Consider the following 23,820-nt stretch of genomic DNA (forward strand, 5'->3'; position numbering starts at 1 on the left):
GTTACTATATATTCCAATAGAAGATCCCATTTCGAATAATAGATTGGCTACACTGATAAGGCTCATCAGTCATTAGTAAATACAGCCAATAATACCATGTGAACACAAACTATCCCATAGTTTTACCCACTATAATTAACCCCCTTTCTTTCAGAGATAAAAAAAGGATTCACTTTTAATAAGAATAAAAAAGCCTACAAGCAATATTAATCTTATTCTTCCTGTTTTTTTATCTTTTATTTTTTCGTGTCAAACAAACCGTTTTTCCACACACCCGTCAATTTCTCGACGAGGGAGGACCAGTTCCCCTCCTGGTATAATTGAGGTGCGATTCTGTTATTATTAGCCCCATTTTCGATGCAGACTTCGTTCTTTAAATGAACTGCCACCGAACTGTCTTCCGATAATTCGGACAAAAGTTGTTCCTCTTCCTCATTGATTGTCGATACTACAGTGGGGCCTTGGTACAGCTTTTCAACACCAATGTATACTTTTTTTGCTTGAATACTAAAGACGGACTGTACCCAGCTCGCCTTATAATTGTCGGTAGCTGATCCGCGATGGAAAAGGCTAAAATGCTTGATCATTGTACTTTTAGTTCCACTGTAGTACGCTGTCATGGTATTTTCGTTATCCGGACAGATACCGCAAACGAAACCATTCGTATGAGGTAAACAACCAATGATGGGCACAGGCTTGTTATTGGGAGCATAGTACAAGCCCATGTCACGGAAGGTTTTTGCCCCAAGCTCATGCAGGTAATCTTCCAAGTCACAAAACGTACCCTCCCCCAAGTAGATTTTCCACCAATCTTTATGGACCTTATGGGTTTTCGTTAAGTGACCATTAAGATTGGATGGCTCAACGGCAAAGGAACAACTAAGACAGATAAGAGCACCTGACAAGCGGTGAATGACCATTCCATGGGAACTGAGACTTGTATCATACTCTATATCAATGAAAAAAGATAAATACTTCAATGATAAGTTGGATTTATATTTTACCTACCCGTTTCACAAAGAGGACTATCTGACTTTTCAGTATCCATATTCCCATCATTACCACTACCTCCATCATTATCCGCATCATAAGCAGGGATCGAGTCGGGTCCTACTAACAAGTCGGCGACATTCATACCATCAATCAGACCAGAATTCAAGTTTGCTTGGGTCTGAATTTCCTCTACCGAAACATCGACTGGACGGGTATGGCTATTGTCGTGTTCCTGAGTTGAAGTCGATGGTGGTTGACTGTCTGTAATGAAGTTAGTTTCAAAGTAACACAATCCAACAAAAACGGCCATACCATAATTAACACATTGTCTAACATGACGCTGGATTGAAACAGGTACATTTGTAAAATAGCCACAGATACAATGGAATTGACCATCATCACTTCTCATTACAGACTTTTGAACTCCTACAAGTTATAAATACTTTAGAGTTCAAAATTGGATATTTCTAAAATGACTATACAATTACCATTAATTGACAAAACCTTCACATACTTTTGGTGAAAGGTACGATTGTGTTTAGTGAATTTTTAGAATCAGCAAACTCTTGAAGAGGAACACACTTATTACAGGAAAACATGGCTATTTAAATGTTAAACAGCTAGTAAATGTAACACTGTTGATCAGTACTATTAACAAGTATGACTTACCTTTAATAATAATAATAATAATTGAAAGGAGACCTGGTTAACAATGGAGAGGATACAAATATATATTTTGTGCTTCAAATTTAGGACGTTTTTTTTTGGTGTCCCGTTAATTTTTTTTTTTTTTTTTTTTTTTTTATTGGAACAGATATGTCGTATTTAACGCCTAATTTTACGAATATAATTACTATTATCTTGTCACTGAATTATAATACCTATACCCTATATTGCGAATACATTCCTATGGGTGCGACACAGTACCAGCTCCCTCATATGTCAAACTGAGATCAGATTTCATAATCGTTCCTGGATTGGTCGAGTAGCTGCCGAAGCTTCTAGTTTCTTATAAATTTATTTTATTAATCCAATAAAAACCCCTGTCATTGAATGGATAAACTATAATGCTCTAGAAATGTCGGATATGGTCAATTAGCTCCGTGTATATGACAGTAAGCTATGTTTCATATGTAACTGATTTCTAAATCTAATTCTACCATTTCCCAGTTTGCGGGTAAATAGTTAATTCGATCTGCGCAGGAAAAATCTTGAAGTACTAATTGAACCTCTATTTTATCATGACAAACTCTCCAACTTATAATAAAGGATTACAGAGTCTCATTTCTTTACTTGCCTTATTTTCCAATTTACATTTCCCTTTTTATTACAATTATCACAGTCATAATTGCTATTATTATTATTTTCTTGAAGAGGAAATGGACTAGATTGTTTGTCGTTCCTAATACAATCCACAGTTGATTCCACTCCGAGATCCAATGGGATACATGCTTTCTGAGCCACGCTTTATTTTCCTTTTTTTTTCAATTAACAAATATATCTGTTTCTTCCTTATATCTTTCTAAGCCGCGCATCGTAGAGTAATTTTAGAGAATATCAACCATCTGACATGATCGAGGCAATATGCTTAATATATAACTCTATCTACACTCCTTAAATCTTCCATTTGATAATCCTACTTCTAAAATGTTAAAATATGATTTTAAATGTCTTGGTGTCTTGTAATAAATATTGGTATATGTTGGCAATGTTTAGAGTTCCATGTTAAAGCGAAAAGATTGAAATTCGGTTTTTCCGAATCAAAAGGTTGGTAAATAGATGTACTCTCTTGGCCTTGGGTATTAATTAGAGTTTCAAAAAGACATACTTCTTCCTTTGTATGAACAGCAGTTACAGCATACAAGGTGCCTTGACAATTCGATAGATATTTGTATTTGAACTCGTTAGCGGAATAACCAATTTTCAGAAGCTCCACCATAGGCAAAGAAGCAAGTTCTGTCATCCAACCTTTTGTTATTTTAACTTTGTTTGGAACAAAAGATTCGGCAAGCCTAATTCCAATTGAGTTGCCAAATGTTCTGGGTATATCGACGACACCAAAAGTTTCATTGGTCTGTTCAAAATTCAAGTAACTCCCATAACGTTCACAGGTATAATTCATAACGGTATCGTGACCTACCTCAGTTCTTAATAAACTTATGGCCAGTACAAACCAATAACTATCATGGACTTGATGCTTTTTACCGTATCTGTTAATTGACTTAACTTATGATGATGTATAACTTTCAGTTAATGAAATATTTTTTGAATCATTTATTACTTACATTGAGGTCATGATATAGCAAACCTTTGAACAAGGTTCATATGGCATTCTCCTTCAACCGAGCTTGTTCCTCTGGAACATTTATATGTCATGAGATTGATTTTGTCCTGGCCTTTTTCGGTATATAATGGAGGCTTTTTAACAACGTCTGAGACAGGCCCTTGATTCACCGAAACCAAAACATGCAGGGACATGGCAACAGCTGCGTCATTAAAGAGTTTAAGGCCGGAATGCTCACATCTGAGAGGACTGTAACTTTCAAAAAGGAATTTCAACGCGGGGTGTAGTTCTTCGGCTGGGGGTATATGTCTTCTTACACGTTCAAATATACAAGCAGGGTTTACCAACATATGTGTTTTCCAATCCGTACCAATACTTTAAAGACAACTTTCTACTAAGGCTTTATCGTCTTGGTCACATACATACATGATGTCACAGAACCGACGCTCGAAGTCTTTTTGCATTCCATGAGACTTGTTAATTTTGATCACGTCCATTACATGAAATCCATCCTTTAAAACACGGGAGTCGACATAATTCTTACCGGTATTAAGTGGTTAAGAAGTGATGTCGTTGTTAATGGGTGGCATTTGTATGATTGGGATATTAGAAGTATCAGAAACTAAATTATGTACTCTTTCGAAGCTGTAAACAGATATTTGCATTTGATATAAACATTAAAGGGTATATCATGGAAACCACCTAAGGTCAGACCCTCATTGTAGCACTCCAAAGGATATCCAGGAATAGTTATCTTCACAACTGTTACAATAAGTGCACTGTTGGCGGTAAAGCAGCTCGGGATTCATTTTTTACTTTAAAGAAAAAGAATCGCTTGGGGGTTGATCCAAAATGTGACATTGATATATTGACTTGGTACATGTCTACCTTTAATATTGTCCTGTATGCCTCCAAGATAATTATCAAGACATCCATTTTCAGGAATATTGGAAATACTGTTTTCAAGAGCATTAAATTGCTCCTCTGTGAGCTCATCAAGAAGTTGAGTTCCATCAATATCGTCACTATCTTCGGCATAATCGACATCAAGATTCATACCAGCAGCTTGATTAATGTTCTAATTTACGTATACAATCAGTGTGCTAAATATTTCAAAAATAATTAATCTGGTAGTACCTCGTCAGCAATATTTAAGTCAATATTTCTGTTATCTTCACTCGTGGCAATGCTTTAAGATGATGTTGTACTAATATGCTTTTTCAAGGATACGTGTCAGTCGCAAAAATAACGGCATTGTATATGTTAAATTTTTACCCCGTCATTGTTTTCTGAAATATCATCATTAGTATATGGTGCTTGAGATTGTTAAATCACAAATGTATCTTGTAAAATTGAATTCAGAATTACTGATCTCCGCTTGTGTTGCAATATCGTTAGAAAAGCTTAAACGGGGTTGATTAACTAAATGATACGGCTTAGGACCAGGTGCTTTAGATCCAGGTTTACTTTTACAGCCGGATGGACGTTCTTTTTCTTGAGAGAAATATTTGACATATAACATCTATTTTAAAGTTTAGACTATTTAAATGTAATGTGTCTATTGACCGACAATTAATTAATCAATAGATATTCCTTATTTAAAATTATATGTTATATATATTCTGGTACAAATTGGATGATTATTTTTAAAAAAAATAGGCAAACAAGGAGAAGAAACGGTTTTTTATGTAGAAATTTGATTGATTTATAAGTGTCAAAATTCACGAGGGGACAAACAAAGGCACACAGAACAAAGGAAAAAAAACACTTTTCAAACCCAGGTATACTATTTCGCGCACATTTATTGGCTCCTTACACTATTTCGAGCAATGTTATTGGCTCCTTACACTATTCCTAGCACTTTTATTGGCTTGATTTGGCCCGCCTATAAGCGTACTGCCGTTTCAATGGTTTTCTCCCAAAATGGTGGCACCGTTGCTGACAAACAACACCAATGGCACCGGCAATTTTCTGAATAAGAACATGCCCAACATGGTTGGTCAACATGGCTGGTCTGAAGTCGAACCACGTCTGACACAAATGGCACTCGTAAATGACGATGCGGGCCAGGCGCTTAAGACTATGCAACTTGGCCTGCCACACTACTCGACGGCAACAAACAAAATGTTGATCCCGGTGAGTGTCTCACCCCCTAAAACAAAAGTCAGATTTTAAAGATATGTTGTAAGGGGATTCTAATTACCTATTAGCTTAATAAATCAAACTATCTGAGCACCTTCTTGACTATAATCTACTCTCCAACTAACAAGGAAAGTATTGACAAACGTAGAAATTCGGGTGTAAGACGACTTATATTTTATTTATTTTGAACTTGATTATTTATATTTGATTTTCTGGCTTGAGTTACATATCAGTCACCGTGACCTCACCTCAGATTAAAATAAGCTTGAGGACGGTGCTTAAATACCGAGTCAGAAGGGTTATGTGATTAACTTCTTAGAGGAGAATAAAAATGATGTTTATTGATTGACAATTGAAGCTATTTATATGTTTTACAATTGTCAATCCGGAGTAACTACGATTGTATTGGTTCGTAAGGTAGTAGATACGATTGCTGCGGTTGGTTATGTGTATTAAGTTACAATCGCCGATTAGCGGATTGATGACATAATGGACTCACGACAAGATAGAAAAAAAAAAGAAAAAAAAAGCAGATACCTCTCCAAGTGTCAAACTTCAGTCCGACCCCCCGACATCTCTCCATCATATCGGCCGTCAAGGCCACCAAACGCATCACCACAACAGTGATTAAATTTTCTCCAGCCTCCATATTTTTTTTTTTTTTTTTTTTTGCAAATGAATATCCAGCCTCGACTTGAAAGTTGCCGTCGAAATTTCCAGAAAAGCTCTTGAACTGAGCGAAGCATTGTAATCTAAGTCTAAATGACACAATTTAACAGTGTATCAGAATTTGCGATTATTTTACGTACTCTGCTTTGGGATAACTTCCGCCAAAACGCGACCTAGCAATATTCGAGGATCTGTTTTAATATCTATGAGTTAGCGGTCTTTTCAATGTAAAGTCCATGTAAAATATGTACCAAAAGCCACCAGAGATACCGTAGTTAATGGTGTTGCAGTCTCTGCAACAGTTTCCACGGAATGGACAACATTCTCCATGTTGATACTTATGGGCTTCCTTTGTATCATTCTTCATTGCTACTTTCTACAGCCTGCCTACCCCAGTCATATGTCGCTTTAGTTCGTACTCTATTAAATAAAAGCTTCTTGGTTATTGTTGTATGCCTCCAAATTTCGAGGATTTCAACAAGAATTCTTTCTTCCTTTTACAGATATAGACAATATAACGGAAAGGTTTGTGAATGATTCCTCTTGTTTTTGGGAGAGATAGGCAATAGATGACAATGATATTTATGGGGAAATAGATCTTAAGGATCAAGATGGACGAACATATTCAGTTATATGTAGGCGACATGTTTGCTAAGCCAATTTGGTAGAGACGACTATTGGAAAGATTATGAACAATCAGTAACTCTTCCTTTGACTTTGTTTGCTGAGCAATTTCTTACCAAATATCAATCATTGAAATTAAAAGATTTGAACATCACCAAGTTTTTAAATTGAGCAAACAAACAAACTATATAGTTCAAGTTAATAAAATCGTATAGGTGAAATCAAGAGTAACAATTACCCACCATATAGTCGTTCTAAAGCTTTGTTGGGGGTAGCAGTAGCAGAACATATAAACGCCTTTAGATATTCAGATTAAGAATTTCAGAAATGAAAAGAGGGAAAGAAAATTTTTTATTCCTCATCCTTTAATCGCGTATTGTTTGTCGTTCCTAATACAATTCCAGTTGATTCCACTCCGACATCCAATGTGATACATGCTCTCTGAGCCACGTTTTATTTTTACTTTTTTCAATAAACAAATATGTCCCTTTCTTCCCTATATCTTTCTAAGCCGCGCATCGTGGAGTAACTATGGAGAATATCAATCATCAAGAACATGGTGAATCATCGCAACAACAACAACAATTATACACGCGAGAAGACGTTGAACGATTATTTAAAGAATTCAGACGTGAAGAGCAGAGAAACGCAGAGAAAGCATCACAAGGAGCACCCCTTCCTTTGGTCATATCATCCGAATTGGAAAGCTATAATATGCAACAATTACGAGACAACTTTAAAAGATACAGAAGACATATACAAAAATATCAAGATGAACACTGGACAATTGGAGAATCAATCGATAAACCACTCATCCCAAACAGTTAGTATTCTATATAAGGGCTCAGAAAATACAAAAATCCAAGCAAGAGCAGCTACAGAAATCTGTGAACAATTATCATACCTGGAGAACAGAGTTCAATTTGCCTCAGAAGAAGACAGAGATATGTTCAAAAATACTATTGATCAAGTCCAGAAACTATTAGTCTATGGCTGGGGATCAGCTTCTTTGCAAGACCGAAAAACCAAGGCTTCGGCTACCAAATATATACAACTACTAAACACGCTTAAACATTTGGCGTCAATAGAAGATGAGGGAAAATCAAGAAATGCCTTTGGATCCGAATTCATACAGGAGCTTAACAAAGCAAGATTTGAACAACAGGTCGTCAGGGGAGCAGCGTACAATGGAACGAGAGAACGCGGTAGTTTTAGAGGACGACGTTTTGGACGTCGAGGATTCAGAGGATTCGAAGGAACTTATGGACACAGTGGATCCCGTGGAAGAGGTCAACATTTTCAACCAGGAGGACGGGGAAGAGGTGCCCCCTTCTCTCATCAACAAGACAACACCTCACCTCCAGCAACCAGCAACGAAGCCAACCAATAATTCAACAACAATCTCAAGGTCAACAAATTTTACAACAACAACTACAACAACAACTACAACAACAACTACAACAACTCAATCAACAGCATCAACAACTCGCGAAAATACAACAACATCAACAACATCAACAACATCAACTCAATCAGGAACATCAAAAACCGAATCAGCAACATCAACATCAACAATTCAGGCAACAAAATCAAGAGCAAGAACGCCGAAATCAACAAAAAGAACGCCAAGATCAACAAAAAAGCACAAACAACCATTACATTATTCCGGAAGACGGAATTTACCCAGGAGGTCGACTCAGCAAGTTTCAAGACAGGTGGAAAAAAATCACTCCTCATCCATGGCCATTATCAGTTGTATTACAAGGTTATCAGCTTCAATTTGCAAAGAAACCAATCCCATGGAAATCTCATCGAATGAGGATGTCGTTGGAAGATCAACAAGCAGTGGATGTAGCAGTCAAGAAATTTCAAGCCGCAGGAATAATAGAGGTGTCACCAACCCAAAACAAACAATTTCTGTCCAATCTGTTTACGATTCAAGAACCGAACAAGATAAGACCAACCCTGGACTGTCAGAAGTTGAATCAGTTCATACAATGCAACCACTTCAAGATGGAGGGTGTTCCTGCCTTGCGGGATATAATAGAGAAGAACGATTACATTTGCAAACTGGATCTCAAGGATGCTTATGTCGTGGTCCCAATCCACCCCCAATCCAGGCTATACTTGACATTCGAAAACAAGAATTTAGTGTACCAATACAGATCCCTAGCGTTTGGACTCAGTGTCGCACCGAGAGTCTTCTCAAAGTTGATGAGATATGCAATCGAACCATTGAGGAAACAAGGCTTTCGTCTGGTTTATTATCTGGACGGCATTTGCCTGTTATCAAAATCAAAGATGGAAGCAAAGAATCTATGCAAGGTAGTAATCAAACATTTGGAATCATTGGGATTTATAATAAATCGAGAGAAGAGTATACTGACCCCATCGCAATCACAGGAGTTTCTGGGGTTCCAATTCGACACAAAAAGGATGATCCTTTCAGTACCGCAGCAGAAGATAAAGAAGTTGATACAACGGGTGAGACAAGCTCAGAATTTGAAAGTTCCTCGGTCGTGCAGGTGGATAGCAAGCTTGCTTGGCAAGATGACTTCAGTAATACCGGTAATTGGAGAGGCTTTGCTTCACATACGGTATCTCCAGCGAGACCTGTCGAAGAGATGGGACAGCAAATGCAACTTGTTAAAATTAAGCCAAGAAGAACTGAAATGGAAATTAGCCGCTTGGCTACTATCAACAAAGTGAGACAGAAAATAGGACTGAAGAAGAGAACAGCAAGGTTTCTGGAGAAGGCGATTAGACCAGCAACTCACAAGGCATATGACAATGGTTGGAAACGGTGGAAGAATTGGTGCAAGACTGAAGACAAAGATCCTGAAGATTACAATGTCAATAGCGTGTTGGAATTTTTGGTTCAGAATAACCAACTTTCCTAACTACACATACTTAAATGGGTTAAGATTGTCAATTGCTTCGGTGTTCAAGGAGCTTCATCCCGAAAAAGATCCTATTGCAAAACAGCCTATTATTCAAGATTTTTTTGCAGCAAAACGAGGGTCAGAAATAAGAATACCATCGCAACAAGATCTGGAAACATGTGACATGACAGTTTTAACGGATTACTTAAAACTGACGTATTTCAATACTACTAGTTTGGGTCTACAAAATTTACAACAAAAATCAGTGCTTTTGCTTTGTCTGGCGACAATGTGACGACCTCGATCTGATATTGGACGTCTTCAATATAGGGATGTTACCCTGAGGTTTAGAGGAGACGGCTCGATAAAGGCGTTATCAACTCTGGAGAGTGCGATTATACATGTAAGAACTCCAAAAGAAAGTCAAGTCAAATCCATACAACTTGGAAAATTGGAGATGGAGGATATGTGTCCAGTGGCAACATTTTTTGGTTCTTGGAGAAAACAGCTCATTTGAGGTCAGGCCTGTCAAAGGCGCACACTCTGTATCTGGCTTACATTGACAAGGAAGAATCCAAGGTATCATCGATTTGTCCTTCAACACTGGCAAACTGGGTTAAAGTAGCTATGCAAGAAGCTGGGATCGACACCAAGGTATGCAAGCCTCATTCTATTCTGGCCGCATCAAGTACGAAAGCAGTTCAAGTGGGTAACAGTATTCAGGATGTTAAGACACATGCAAACTGGAGCTTAAATAGCAATACATTTGAGAAATATTACTATAAACCTACGGCTCAAGAATCATCAAGTACCAAGATTACCAATTCAATTTTTTCAACGGAGAACAGTATCACATTGGATATCGGAGTAAAATCAACTGGAATTGTATTAGGAACGACAAACAATACTATAGTTGATGAAACGAAGACAGAAAATGTGATTCATGCCCGCCTTTGGTATCGACGTTTGTTTGGAAAGGACCAATAATTTAGTATCCCACCCAAGAAAAAAAAAATTGAATAGGTTTAGCTTAGCTAGAAAGATATAGAGAAAGGGACATATTTGTTTATTGAAAAAAGGAAAAATAAAGCGTGGTTTAGAGAGCATGTATCACATTCTCTGTCTTCATTTCATCAACTATAGTAATCAACCAAATTATTTAATTGGAAACCGAAAATGCTTTTCTTTTCTTTGGCTTCTTTCTTTCTTTTTTATTCTCTACTTTTTTTTATTATTATTCTTTCTTTGATATCAACATATTTATAAATTATCATAAACATATACATATTTCACAATAAACGTCAATATATTATTTTTCATCTCCAAAAAAAAAAAAAAAAAAAAAAAAAAAAAAAAAAAAAAAGGACATTTTGGCTGTTCTCAAGCAAAAAAATTTGATACCCCCCTCTTTTTGTAAAAATTTGATACCCCCTCCATAAGGAAATTATAACCTTAAAATTTCATATTCCTCAGCCAAAAAACGTTGAAAATTCCTACTAACCATTTAAAAAGTTAATCCACCCTCAGAGGGTGGATTAATTCTCAAAATAGTATAGCGTACTATCTTACTTTTTGGCAGAGAATTATAAAAATATAAGGTTATAATTGCCTTATGGAGGGGGTATCAAATTTTTCCAAAAAGAGGGGTTTACAAATTTTTTGCTTGAGAACAGCCTTTCTACACCTTTTGTGGAAATAATTGGCACACACCCCAAAAAAAAATGGCACACTTTTTTTCGTTTTTGGCACACTTGAAAATTACGTATGGCACACTAATCCAAATCTAGCTGGCACAAAAAAATATTAATGATGGCACATTATTGTAATTTTTTTGGCACACTTCTTTCATTTATAAAAATATTATTATTTAAAAACATATCGTTTAAAGTTTATTTCGAGGATGGGAAAGGAAACGCCATGGATGAGGATGGTTTAGAGCCTGTACGAATGGAAATAGACGAGGAAGCATATCCTCTGGACGATATAACGAATTATGATTCACATATAGACCTGAAGCCAGCTGAAAAAAAAAGTAAATCCCAAAGCTGTCAAGAAAACTGCAGTTTCCAGTGCTAGTAAACAAGATATTAAGAACATACACCGTGGAAATGATACCAAGGAGATGCTCTTTTTCTACGTTTATGAGAAGGGCCTAACTGCTGGAAAAGCGGCAAGCTTAATGAATATTCCTCGTAGAACTGGCTACAATTGGCTCCAGCAAGACCAAAGTATACTCATTGATCGGTTAGAGGGAAAAGCCGATGACAATGATCATTTGAAAGAGAATCGAGGTAGAAAAAAACTATTGAACGCGGATCATAAAAAACATCTTGAGGAGACATTCGGCGAAAATGCCTCGACAATTATAGATCAAGCTATGGATAGCTTGACTACTCACTTTTGGGACCTGAAAGTTAGCCAAAAAACTGTCCGCGATTTTATGGTAGATGAATGTGCACTGTCCTTCAAAAAAGCCTATTTCTACCCCACCGAAAGAAACTCTCCCGAAAAGATTCAGCAGAGATATGAATGGGTTATAAATTGGTCAAAAACAGATCTAGACTACCAGAGTAACTGCGTTTTCATTGATGAAGCGGCATTCCATGTCAACCTTAAGAGGACTATGGCTTGGTCTAAAAAAGGGGAAAGAGCCATCGTTGAGACGCCTATAACAAGGGCACAAACGACAACCATTTTGGGTGCTATATCTCCCCATGGAATCATTAACGTGAAAGTAAGAAGACCCTATCAATCAGTCTCAAAGAAACGAAAACTACTTAAGACACCATCTACGGCCTCTGGATCTACTGCCCCAATCAAAACAACTCAGGCACTGTTACTGGCCATTACTTTAACTTCATCGCTAGTACTCTTAATGTGTTGGATCAGCACGAGCAATTTAAGGGCTTTTATATTGTCATGGATAATGTTCCTATTGTTGTATACACAAATATCTCGTAGTGTATACAAGCACTATTCTGTGAGTTACTTTAGCGAAGAAACTCGAAATAGTTATTTTGTGTCACCTCACGTACACGCAACATCTGCATTAACAAATGATAAAAACAACTTTTATAAATAATATCACAGCTTACAATGCACGCATGGTCCACACATGCTTACTGCAATATGTTCACATTATAAATCATTCTCTCAGTCTGCTCTATTAATTGACAAGTACCGAAAGGACTTTGTTAATTCCTATATAAACCATCCTCTAATTCAATAATAAAACGATATTCAATTTACCCAGTCTCACAATTACCTTTTTCTTTATCTTATAAACTGTCTATCTTGTTTGATAGAACACCTATTCATAAAAATGTCGATATTGAAAGATACATCGTTAACCGTGGATACGGCTGTGTTTACCTTCCCCCTTATTCACCTGAACTAAATCCGATTGAACAATTTTGGTCGGTTGTCAAGAGTAAATTGGAGAGGGAAAAACTTTTAGAAAAGGAAACGCTTACCACAAGAATATTCGATGCTTGTAACAGCATTCTCTTCAGTGATTTGCAGGGGTTCTGCCGATATTCTGATTCAAAATGGCAAGTTTGTCGAGACAAACTTCCACTTTAACTTTGGCACACTTTGGGTGTTCTCAAGCAAATTATTTAAAATTTTAAAATCCTGATTTTAATTAAAAATATTTGACCCCACCACTATGGAGGGGTCAAATTTTAAAAAATGTTTTCTGACATTAAAATATCATTTTAACTCGAAAAAGTACTAAAATCACATCACTCATTTTGTGTGGGAATTCTTTTCTTTCATTACGATTCCATTCTGGCTGCTCTCAGGCTGACCATCAATAGGGTAAGAAGCATTATTTTGGTTGTTCATTTTTAAAATAGGTAGAGGCAAAGGTAAAGTATGTTTATTTTGATAAGAATACAAGAAAGAAATAAAATAACATTGGCCTCTGTGCCATGTACAAATGACAGTTTAGCATTTTCCCAAATTGGAGTTGTGTTTTTTTGTGACTTTTGATTTTAATTAAAGGATTTATTTTAAAATTTTAAATAATTTGCTTGAGAACACCCTTTGTGCCATAATTTTTGTGCAATCAAAAAAATAAAATGTGCCTTAATAAATTTGTCTATTGTGCCAATTAAAAATTTCATGTGTGCCAAAAGAGAAAAAAAAAGTGTGCCATTTTTTTTGGGGGTGTGTGCCAATTATTTCCACAAAAGGTGTATTTCTTCCCCATTTGGAAAATGGGGGGAGGGAAAATATAATATATTTACGCATGGTGGGGGGAGCATTATAAATTTTAAAAGTGCTTTGCGGGCCAATCAGCATCAGCCTTTATGCAAACATCTTGAACAATAAAAACAATTTATTTCCTCGCCAACATGTTACGAGACTCTTCTTCATAATAAAACATACAAAAAAAGGTATATACATCACAGTATTATTATTAAAAACTCCGGTATATGTTCGTAGCTTATGAATATTCAAAGTTTTTAAATTTTAAGCAGTGTAAAGATGATAAAAGATACTTTTGAATGATATTGCTTGAAATGTAGCAGGTTATTACATCATTATAATTACGCCATTCAAAAGAGAACACTTTTTACTATTATAAAATGATGTTTAGAAAAAAAAAATATAACTGTATAAAATATTTTAAAGAAACCACCTTTATTTTTGTTACAAATCAATTACTTCTGATTTGATAAAAAAATATAAAGTATATAAAAAAAACAATGGTACGATAGGTACGATTATAAGTCCTTGTTACTTTATTTGACTGAAGTTTTAACTATGAAATAATGGGGTCTATTTATACTCTTTTGAAAGCTGACTGTTATTAGAATTGCTAGTCCATAAATTTATCTTGACTGTTGAATTCTACATGAATTCAAGGGTACGCTTGTCGCCGACAGATTGCTTCAATGATTTCTAATAATATTTTCTATCGGCTCTTCCATTGTATTCAATGTGTCAGAGTTCCAAATTTGGACAATTTATATAATTTTGGATTACCGATGATTTTTATTGTATGTGCGTTTAGCACATGTCCTCCCTCTAGATTCAACGTTAGTTGATCGATGATAGGTATGCTTCCTATTTCAGCATTTTTCATAGTATGTCCTCATCCTAGCTACATGATTTTTTTTTTTTTTTTTTTTTTTTTTTGTATGCATATTTTTGTGACTTGTTCCTGTGGGTATATCTATTTACATATTTTTTTTTTTTTTTTAAAAATTTATCTATCTCGATTGCTACGTCTTTTCTTAGCGGGAAGTTCTTTATGTATTGTCTCCTTATTAGATCTTGTATTTCTTTTGTTATCAGTTATAATCTTTGTATGCTTTTCTTGTCGTTTGCTAACTTTCTCTGAGCGTTGAACTAACTCATTCTTTCTTTCTTGTTCTAGTCTTTCAAGCTCACGTACTTTTACCCAATATTTGCGGATCGTGTCTGGCGATGAGAATGCTGATGCTTGTAACCATGAGTTCTCTCGCTCTCCGTAACCTTTCCACTTTACTAAATATTCGCGATTGCCTTCTTTGTCTTCTCTGTGATCACGAATCTCGTCAACTTCGAATAACTCGTCTTCTATTCCTGACTCGTCAATATTTACAATTTTCAACTCTGACGGAACATAATCACGATGTAACAACTCGTTCATTTCATCCTTCAATACATAAGTGCCACCCATTGTCTTTCGTACAACTGTAAATGGTCCCTCGTATAGCGGTGATAACTTGGTTGCTCTATTTGGTAACTTTACCATAACGGTTGTGTCGTTAGGAATGTCAATGAGGTAATGCTTTTTGTTAAACTTCTTACTTTGTTCCTCAACTATTTTCCGTGTTCTTTCTTCAATAGCGGGAAATACAACCGATGCCATTATTTCAGCTCGTTTGATCAAATCCTCTTCTGTCGCCAATTTTCTTGGGATTGTTCTGGACGGATCAGTGTAATCTTTGGGAGTTATCAACTGTCTCGCATACATCAATGAAAATGGGCTACTAGCGGTTCGATTACGTATTTTATAATTGCAGCATAATTGTGCGATGGGTAACATTTCATCCCATTTATTCGTGTCATTGCCTAATAATTTGCGGAGTGTGGAAACGATCACCTTTACGGCATTTTCTGCTGCACCATTTCCCCTTGGATGATATGGTGTCGAAAAACGATGTTCAATACCTAATGCATTTGTGATCGAGTTCATCAAAGCATTCGAGAAATCGCGGCCGTTGTCTGTTACCCACATAAGATTTATTGGTATGCCATAGTCTCCTAGTACATTCATTATCGCCTTTGCCACTGTGTTACTTTGTTTATTTTTCAGTGGTCTTGCAATTATGTACTTGGTGCATAAGTCGACCATTACCAGGATATATATGTTATTATTCTCTGTAACGGAAAATGGACCTGCTAAATCAAGAGCTAAGAATGTAAATGGATCTGCACTGACCACAGGTCTCAATGGATGATAACCTTTCTTTGCGATGTTGTTTCGTGCACAATCGATGCATGTTTGTACGTATTCTTTACTGTCTTTAAATATACCATTCCAGTGTATACCTTGAGCATGTAATTGTTGTACCATACTTTCTGATCCAAAGTGTCCCATTGCATGAGTTTCACTTAATAATTTACTTCTTTCATTTATGGGTGGAGCTATGTATTCAGTTGTTGTTTCTTTGTATTCTTTACTGTTTAGTCTTACAGCTAATACGTTCAAATTTTTATCTTTACTGTATATTTCTTTTTTATGAATGAATTGATCTTTTGCAATCTTTTGATTGATCTTATCAGTCGGTAGTCTTCTTTGCAAGATCATACGTTCTAACTTCATAATTTTCTTCTCTTCATCCTCCCTCAAAATTTGATCCTCGACTTCTGGGGGGTATAAGCGACTTAATATATCAGGAAATGTGTTGGAAAATCCTGGGATATACTCGACTCGATATTTGAATTCACTGAGAATGTCCATGTAATTTTGCAGCGTTCGGCACAAGTGCGTAGCTGTGTTCATGAATACCAGACTTCTGTGATCAGTTAATACAACGATGTCAGGGTGTCCCCAAAGAATGGACCTGTATTTCTGAAAGGCATATACAATTGCATATGTTTCCTTTCGATTTACGGACCATGCCATTTCATGTTTGCCAAACGTTTTACTGGCAAATGTAATGTATAGAGATCTGCCGAGCTCATCGCGTTGCGAGATTAACACTCCATACGCATAATGTGATGCATCAGTTTCTATATATATACGCTTGGTCATGTCGATGGTGTGCAAAATCGTACTGGATGTAAGCCATGTTTTCAGCGATTTCAATGCCTCGTCTTGTTGTGTAGTCCATATAAATGGCTTATTCTTTTCACTACAGTTCCGGAGTGCGTTGATTGAATAGGATATTCTTCCCATTAAGGGAACGAACTCTCTCAGATGTGATACAATGCCCATAATATGTCTAACGTCACGACTATTTCTGGGTGTTTTCCAGTCGTCAATATTGCACAATCGCCTCGTATCAATTTTTTTGATTCCGGGGCCAACAATAAATCCTAGCAAATATATCGAAGTTTGAAGAAACGAGCACTTGTCAAAGTTGATGCGAAGATTAACCGAGGTTAATTTCTCAATTACAGCCTTAACAATTTCCGCGTGATCTTCTGGCGCCGAATATATGCACAGATCATCGATGTAATTTCGTACGCCTTCCATCCCTTGGAAAAGTTGCGCAATTACTCGTGAGTATTGTTGTGATATGAATGATAATCCAAAGCAGCATCCTTTCCATCTGTAAGTCTTATTTTTGAATGTAAAGCTTAAGATTTCTTGTGATTCACTGTCAACTGGAAATGAAAAATACGCATTCTTTAAATCAATTTTCGTGTAGACTCTTCCCGGTGCACTTACTTCGGCAAACATTTGTTCCATATCCGGGATCACATATTTGTCCGTTTTAGAGTCATCAATATTGGAATTGATTCTTCGAAGGTCCATACACACTCTTATTTTGGTTAATTGCCCAGTTTGGTCATCCTTTTTTCCTACAGCTAACAATGGTGTGTTATACTTCGAGCTGGGCATGCTTTCGTATACTATCCCCTCATTTACCCATTCATTAATCTGTCTTTGTATTTCTGGTATTTGATGGTACACTAACGGATACTGCTTGATATACATGTTATCTGTTTGTGTTTTTAGAGGGATGCGAATGAGTGCCTCAGGCATCGTGCAAAACGATCCTTTTGGTATATTTTTATTTGCCTCGGTGGCCCCATGTATTTCTTCTAAAAATATCTTTCGCTCCTTGTCCGTACCATAATTAGCATTTTCCGGATCATATTTGTTCTGCGTGTCAAAGTTTACATTCCGAAATTGTGCTTCTGTTCTTTCCTCATCGGGGTAACAATAGGCAACTCCCGACAATGATATCCGTAATTTACTCAAGATATCGAGACCTAATAATACATCAAATTGGGATTCCATTACACTGCTAAACTCTACTACTTCAAAAGCAAAATCGAAATTTAAATCATTAATATAACGAACTCTTAAAGGTTCTGTTATTCCAATTCGTTTTACTTTAATATTTTCCTTATTATTGTCAAGTGAAAGATAATTAAGAGACCCATTTATTTTGGAAATTTTTATTTCTTTATTGAATTTACTGTCTAAAATTGATTTATTTATGCATGAGATATCCGATCCCGTGTCTATTCTTGCTATTACTTTTTGCTCTCTAATAATGATAGGAGTCAATGTCAATTTTAATGGATTTCTTTCTTTCCTTTGCATATTATACTTACATTCATACGCATCTATTTCCATAGCCTCTTTGATATTTGAGGTCTTTGGCCCTTGATCATCTTCATCGTCCTCCCGACGAAGAGCCAAAACAGTACGGTTATTCTTGTGTTCGTAATATTCTTTACAGGTGTGACCATGGTGCCATTCCTTTTTACAGTACCGGCAGGGTTGTCCCTTCATGTTGTTACCCGTGGCCTTGAATGGAATGTTCTTACTGCCCAAAAATTTATTCTTCTTTACGTCTTGACTTCGACATTCTTCGACAGTGTGGTTAGCCTTTTCACCCCCATGTTTCGGACATCCTTTAGTTTTCTTCGCCCCATACTGTTGCCATTCTACTGATGCACTATCACGTCGACGTTTTACCGGTGAATTTACCTTATTTGTCACCAAACGAGCACTTTCCCCAACTGGTTCATCCCCAAAGATCTCCCGGCCGATGTCACATATCTTGTCAATAGTGAACTCATACTCCTCGTCCACCAGACGCTTACCCTCCATGGACGAAAATATCAATGGTTTACATGGCTCATACAAGTGTGATCTAAATAGGAGCACTATCATCTTGTCATCTTTCTGGATGTCAGCGGCAGCAGCAAGGTTGATGAATTCATTGGTGTACTGTACGATGGATTGGTGCGGCTTCATGTGTAAGTCAAATAAGCGTAAGCTGTTCATATCCTTGGACTGGAAGTCCCCAAACTTCTTCATAATAACTTCTCTAGCTTTCTCCCAAGATTCGCATGTTAATACTGATTCCTTGAGCCACGTCTTATATAGGAATGGTACTGCTACTTGAATTGAATCTTTCCACATTTCTTCTATCTTCGCGTAAATTCCGATGGTTGTTTCAAACTCGTGGATAAAGTGGTCGATTGAGTTGTACTTCTCTTTTGTAGGATATGGATGCTCATTTAATGTTGTTAATTGTAATTTTGGGATTTCGCTGGATCTGATGCGTTGTTTGTCCTGTCTGGCCCACTTAGATTCACTTGTTCCTTTTGGTGTTTCTACTAGGTTCATACTCCTCTCCAAAGTTAAAATCCGATTTGTCACCTCCTCAAGTTTTAACCGATGTTCGTTGATTTCCTTTTCGATTAAAGAAGATGCTGGCTGGATGTCCATTAAGTTCATCATACGATCACGAATCTTTACTTGGTACTCCTTGTAGCTCTGCATACGTTGTTTAATTGTTACCTCCTTTCCCTTTGTTGTTTTAGGTGGAGTGTTGTAAATTTGTACTTCCTTGACAGCAGACGTGATTTCATTGACTACTTCAATCCCTTCCATGGGATCTCCCGTGTTCATTTCGGCCGACTTGTCTGTCCCCTCTGCTCTGGATTTTCCTTTTTCTTCAAGAGTCATCTTCAAAAAAATTCAGGATAATCGTAAAAAATGTTACAAATCAATTACTTCTGATTTGATAAAAAAATATAAAGTATATAAAAAAAACAATGGTACGATAGGTACGATTATAAGTCCTTGTTACTTTATTTGACTGAAGTTTTAACTATGAAATAATGGGGTCTATTTATACTCTTTTGAAAGCTGACTGTTATTAGAATTGCTAGTCCATAAATTTATCTTGACTGTTGAATTCTACATGAATTCAAGGGTACGCTTGTCGCCGACAGATTGCTTCAATGATTTCTAATAATATTTTCTATCGGCTCTTCCATTGTATTCAATGTGTCAGAGTTCCAAATTTGGACAATTTATATAATTTTGGATTACCGATGATTTTTATTGTATGTGCGTTTAGCACAATTTTAACAAATGTGCAAATGACTTTTTACAATAATATTGAATAAAAATATTAAAAACAAATTTTCATAGCTGCAAACTTGATTGAATTGATGTTTCTCATGTATTTTATTATTTCAAACTGAATGGTAATACTTCTCAGATGATACGATAATTTTTCGACAAGATAAAGGGATTTAAAGGTTCCTGACATGTAATCGGCGTCAAAATATACCACATTTGACATGATTAACATAAGATACAACGGATTTAATATCCCAAAAACTTATAAAATATACTCCCATATTACCACAATACTTTTTCAAGTCTCCAAAACTGATTTATGATATCAAGTTTCGATAAAATCAATCCTTTTTCATCAAATTATGCATATTTTTTGTCAGTTTAAAATGCTTATAAAATACGAACTATACTAGTTACAAGATTGAGAGTTGCATAAACCTTTATGATTTGCTTAGAAAAACATATCTATACAAAAAACCAATTTTTTTTTAATTTTACAGGTGTTTGACTATAATTTCCTACAGTCCCTTGGTGAGATGCTTGCAGAAGCGGCCAAACCTCCGGATATTCCGCTAAAGTTCCACAAACATCGGAAGATCTTTTTAATCAGCCGTCATAAAAAAATTTGTTTTCCTCAAAACCCAATCAAATCATTCCACAATGACGCGCAATTAAATAATTTGGTGATTACGCGATACAATGATGGGGTCACCCGTACCCCAGCGATAAAACTTTTCTTTCACTTTCTCATCATTTTTTTATTTCCTCATTATGAAACTGCTAATCTGAACATCTGAAGGCGTTTCTATGCTCTATCCAACTGCTGCTGCTCATAACATAGCTTAGAACGACTGTATAATGGGTAATTAATATTATAGATTTCACCCATACGATTTATTAACATAAATTATATAGCTGGTTTAGTTTGTTTGTGGTTTAATTTAAGCACTAGGTGTTGTTTAAATCCTTTAATATCCACCACTAATACATGGTAAGGAAGCTGCTCATTAAAGAAAACCAAAGACGAAGTTACTGATCGTTTATCATTTTTTCTATAGTCGTCTCTACCAAGTTAGCTTATCAACCCTGTGCCATATATATTCACTCAACTTGAGTCTGACTGAATATGTTCCTCCGTCTTCATTTTCAAGACTTATATCTCAATGAAAGCAAAGGAAAACTATTGTCAAATGTTTCAAGTCTACTACTTCTATTATCAAAAAACAAGGGAGAATTATTGCCAAATTTTTTCCGGTTTACTGCCTTTAGTATCAAAAAACAAGGGAGAACTATTGTCAAATATTTTCCGGTCTACTGCATTTATTATCAAAAAACATGGGAGAACTATTGTCAAATTTTTTCCGGTCTACTGCCTTTATTATCAAAAAACGGGATAGGTATTATTGACTTTTCGTTGTTAAAATGCGCATTAAACGTTTACGGAGCATGTTATCTCGGTTTAGATGTTTATGATCTTATGAAGATGATACTAGTGCAAATTCATCTGTTGATGGTGTTACTACGTTTAAAATATTCTGGGTTAAGGTAAGTAGCATGCATCTTGTAGATATTTTAAATGCAAATAAAGTTTCAGTTACTACAAAATAATTATCGTCTTTCATAATTTGCATCAACCATTGCTACTCTAATTGTTTACATGTGAGTCAATCAAGCCAATCTGAATAAGTAAAATATATTTACTTTTCTGATAAGGAATGATGAACCTAAAATTGAAAAAGATAATTAAGTTACGTTCTCAATTCGACAGATGACAAAATTGGACTTGAGATAATACTTTGGAAATTAAGATCATATCGATCCCAAACCACTTTCATATTTAAACAAGTTATATGTTTGGCCATTTTTTTAATGATTTTATTATTCTAATGAAAAAATAATGTGGCCATTCTTAATGGCATCAATTACCTCGGGAATGTTCTTACTTGGCAACTCTCGTCTAAATTGGAGATGTGCTGGCCATTTCCTGATCGAGATTCCCAAGCCGACATGTCTGAGAACGACATGTTCGGCGTCTCGTTCAACTTATTTGAAGGAGGATCACTGAACTTCTTGTGTCTCTGTATCAGTGATAATTGCCCTTGTTTCGTCTATTAAAAAGCAACTGTTAAATAATTATTAATGTACCAACAATGTTTAACATACTGATCAATAGAAGAATGGTCTCCCTCAAATCCTGTCTTTGGATGTCATTGCTTTGATGTTGTCACCCTCTTTCGCTTGATAGCCGGGGGATTTTTGGTCACTTTATATGAAGGACCTTTCACTAAATTTGAATAACTGGTATGAAGAATTTGCAACGTCTCTAACTACATCTTTACCTCGTCCTTCCTCAACACTCTTGTGTCTCTCAGCAAAATACTCAAGGTTGGAGCTGAGAGAACCTCCATTCCTTTCTTCGTACTCCTGCAAAAAACCCTCACCAGCTTCTATAAAAGAATGAGTACAGTAATGCCACAAGTTTTTAAAATCCCATCAACTTACCTGTCCCCGAGATCACGTAATGGGCACGGTTGTACCCAACTACCTTTCTCACAACCGCACAAACTACATGGGCTTCCGATTCCCGGCCGATCTTTTCCAATAAAGCTTTTAACTTGAAGGAGTTTCAGTTCTTCCCCGCCGGATTTACACACATTCTAATATTTAAATTAACCAATCAAAATCACGAAATTTTTTCATAAAAAAAAAGTGTAAAAAAAAAGTGTAGGAGCTCTTCGTTTCACACTTTTTTTTTACACTTTTTCACACATATTGAGTTTTAAAAACACGAAATATCATGCTTTAATTTTTTGTATTCATGGCAAAACCCTTTCAAAATTCTTCTCATAACGATTCGTTGTTCTTTTTCCTCTGGAGTATTTGCTTCTAACAAAGCAGGAGTATGCTCTTGTCGAAGCACAATACCTTCCTCATCTTTGCTGTCACTTTCGCCATTAACAGAAGAAGCAGCTTTCTCCGTAACCCAACTATGTTATTGCCCTGTGATGTCTCGTGTTCAATTAACCTTTTCTTGTGTCATAACTACAACGTATTCCATGTTACTATATAACTCATTATGAAGTTACGAAATCAGGAACAACTTCATTGGCTCGGATCTTTAAAAATAAGCGTCTTTCTAAAAAGTGTGAAATTTTTTTTTATTTGGGGGCTCAGTTCTTGCAAAGTGTCAAATGCATTTCATTGGTTCTTAATTATTTCACCGAATGTGTAAAAAAAATGTGTAAATCCGGCGGGGAAGAACTGAAACCCCTTATTATAATCCGTTCTCTTGCGGAAGCGATAACCCAGTTTATTTTGCTTCTTAGGAGTCAACAATTGTTCGGAATGTTCATAATAAGAATTCCGATGCTCCCTCTCTTCTTTGGTCATGTGGGTAAAATCATTAGCTGCAGCATTAGCATCTTTACCATATATTGATCGGTTAAAATTACTATGTAAATTTTTTAAGTAACCAAAACCTACTCGGGTTTAGTAGCTTAATTTTACGCAGGTACGTATAGTAAAACGAAACCGTCTAGGCATTACCTTAAAACTAAGCGAACCACTTTGAACTCGTCTGGCGAGATCATTCACATTCTTTTAAACGATTTGTAGGTTCCTGCATTGCTTTTAAAATAATTGCTTTCTCCTTACGAAGCGTCTCTGAATAG

The 23,820-nt window shown here is 36.1% G+C and overlaps 2 protein-coding genes across 2 annotated transcripts; one reads left to right on the forward strand and one right to left on the reverse strand.

The window, feature by feature from the left end:
• Positions 1–5,317: 5,317 nt before the first annotated feature.
• EV154DRAFT_488810 (uncharacterized protein) lies at positions 5,318–6,500 on the forward strand (the record flags this gene model as incomplete). Its single annotated transcript, XM_051599184.1, has 3 exons — positions 5,318–5,413; positions 5,488–5,577; positions 6,303–6,500. 3 exons carry the CDS (start codon positions 5,318–5,320, stop codon positions 6,498–6,500), a joined length of 384 nt encoding a protein of 127 aa, XP_051450127.1.
• A 15,257-nt stretch (positions 6,501–21,757) lies between these two features.
• EV154DRAFT_608258 (uncharacterized protein) lies at positions 21,758–23,411 on the reverse strand (the record flags this gene model as incomplete). The annotated part of the gene is made up of 8 exons (XM_051607668.1): positions 23,175–23,411; positions 23,001–23,123; positions 22,652–22,763; positions 22,489–22,596; positions 22,378–22,433; positions 22,093–22,257; positions 21,851–21,873; positions 21,758–21,794 (listed from the first exon to the last, which is right to left on the reverse strand). Exons 1-8 carry the CDS (start codon positions 23,205–23,207, stop codon positions 21,758–21,760), a joined length of 657 nt encoding a protein of 218 aa, XP_051450128.1. The 5' UTR covers positions 23,208–23,411.
• Between the last annotated feature and the right edge of the window lie 409 nt (positions 23,412–23,820).

This window comes from Mucor mucedo (assembly GCF_025094135.1).
Source record: "Mucor mucedo strain NRRL 3635 chromosome Unknown EV154scaffold_290, whole genome shotgun sequence".
In the NCBI taxonomy this organism is placed as follows: Eukaryota; Fungi; Mucoromycota; class Mucoromycetes; order Mucorales; family Mucoraceae; genus Mucor; species Mucor mucedo.